The sequence below is a fragment of the Dermacentor variabilis genome, chromosome 5, assembly GCF_050947875.1.
Source record: "Dermacentor variabilis isolate Ectoservices chromosome 5, ASM5094787v1, whole genome shotgun sequence".
NCBI classification, from domain to species: domain Eukaryota; kingdom Metazoa; phylum Arthropoda; class Arachnida; order Ixodida; family Ixodidae; genus Dermacentor; species Dermacentor variabilis.
In genome coordinates this window covers 22,752,173-22,754,128 of record NC_134572.1, presented here as the reverse complement: position 1 = coordinate 22,754,128, position 1,956 = coordinate 22,752,173, and the positions used below count along the sequence as shown (strand labels likewise).

At 43.7% G+C, this 1,956-nt stretch overlaps 1 protein-coding gene across 1 annotated transcript; it reads right to left on the bottom strand.

Annotated features, from left to right (window-relative positions):
• Window positions 1-232: 232 nt before the first annotated feature.
• Window positions 233-880, bottom strand: LOC142582160 (uncharacterized). Its single transcript, XM_075691555.1, has one exon. It carries the CDS (start codon window positions 878-880, stop codon window positions 233-235), a length of 648 nt encoding a protein of 215 aa, XP_075547670.1.
• Window positions 881-1,956: the final 1,076 nt, after the last annotated feature.

Here is a 1,956-nt window from a genome sequence, read left to right as displayed (position 1 = left end):
TACCATCATCGCTAGAAAGCCACGTTTCGGAAACACAAATGAAAGAGAAATTATGATCAAGCGAAGATAGAAAATTATTTATCCCCTCGTGATTCTTTCGTAGACTGCGTGCGTTAAAATGAATCAGTGAAGGATTAGTGTGACAAAGTAAAGAACGAAGTTCACGAGAATACGTAAGGGACATAGCGATTAAAAAGTGACCAGGCACGTGTAATGAGCACAATAGGCACTCTTACGTGAATATGCGCAGATCCGACTCGGCGGAAATACGGAACACCCTGCTATCACTAGCTTTCCGAGCTTTGATCTGGCTGTTTTCAGTCCAGAGGTACTGCCACTTTTTTGCCTTTTTCAGGGCAAGTGCTTTGGCAAACAGCATTTTATTACTGATTGTCAAATGGTCGTTCACGTAAACAGCCGTGTCGTTTGTGCCAGAAAACCCAAGGTGGCTCACACGGAGCCGCGCCTTGCGGGCTCTCTTTACAAATTCATTTTTCTTGTCTCTCGAAACAAAGCGAGCAATCAAATGTTGATCGGATGATTTGGACGGAACACGATGAACTGTCTCAATGTCAGTTTCAGATACAGGACACTCGATGACGTCGCCCACACGCTTCAGAATGGCTCGGCAGTCCTCCCCCTTTTTTAGAGGAATTCCTTTAACTTCAATGTTGTTGAGCCTAGAATATTGCTCCAAATCAGCCACCCGTTTCACAAGCATTTCATTTTGGGCCAATAAGGACTTGTTCGAAGTCATCAATTCATCCTGCTTGGCTCTGAACTCATCAAACAAGTTGCTCATAAAGTCAATGCTTTCGCGAAGCGAGGCATTTTCAGACAGACCAAAGTCGTTCAATTTCAGTTTGATCTTAGAGCCCATTTCTAACATAAGGGATTCCATCTTATTGTTGAAATGTTGTTCCAGATGTTCAATTTTTTTGGCAAGTTCTTGACACGTAGGCATGACGTAACAAACGTGTGGGCAAGCAAAAAAAAATATTCAAGAAAATAAATGTGACAAGAAAATGGCAGCAGTTGCGGCTAAACAAAGTTGAAGCAGCTAAAACAAAGATGCAAACAACCAACCTGAAAGTACAAGCGCAGAGTTTAGGCGTTGCACTATTGCCGCAACTGCCACTGCCAAATGATCCGAGACGCTGCTGAAGCTTCCTTATATGCCCTTGGAGGTAGATCGCAGCTGTAGTCCACGCAGCCGCAGCTGTCACCGTCGATGAACTTGCAGCACGTGCTCAGTCCAAACAAGCTCGCCTGCCGCGTCCAGAAATCAGCACTGGAAAACTTTTACATCTTTTACATCTTATCTTCCACTTCTGAATATGTTTACTCAAGGTACTTGATTTGCCCAATAAAAACTTACTGATATGAATTTACTCCTTTCTCCAAAGGAAGAAAGTTTTCTTTTACACGCAAAAAGAAAAAGTTTAACGTTATGCCGAAGAAGTCCATCGGAAGCGCTGCTCTACCGGATCCTAACAGCACAAGCGCATCTAATTAGATTCATGAAAATCTGAGAAGCTTACATTTCGTTTGCTCGATGAACCTTCGGGCATATAGTATTCCTGTTATGTTTCTGAGTATTTAACGAAAGTACACATGTTGTGCCCGCCGCAATAGAGGTTGTGGAGTGTGGAGCGCAACGGCTGAAATGAACAAGGAGACAACACCTCCCTTATTCTCTTCTGTTTCTCTGTTTCAAGCGAATGCTTCAAATACATGAACGGGGTATTTATGATACAGGGTATTTTTTGTCGGCTATTGGATCTTCCTTTCTTTTTCAGCCCTTCCGGCTTCTCAAGTTCTAAGCTGTTGTAACGCCTTCCAAACAACAACGTCGATTTCTTGCATATTCCATGGAAACATGAATAGAGGAATGCCCCAGAACACAGAGAGAGAGAGAGAGAGGCAGGCAGGCAGGCAGGCAGGCAGGCAGGCAGG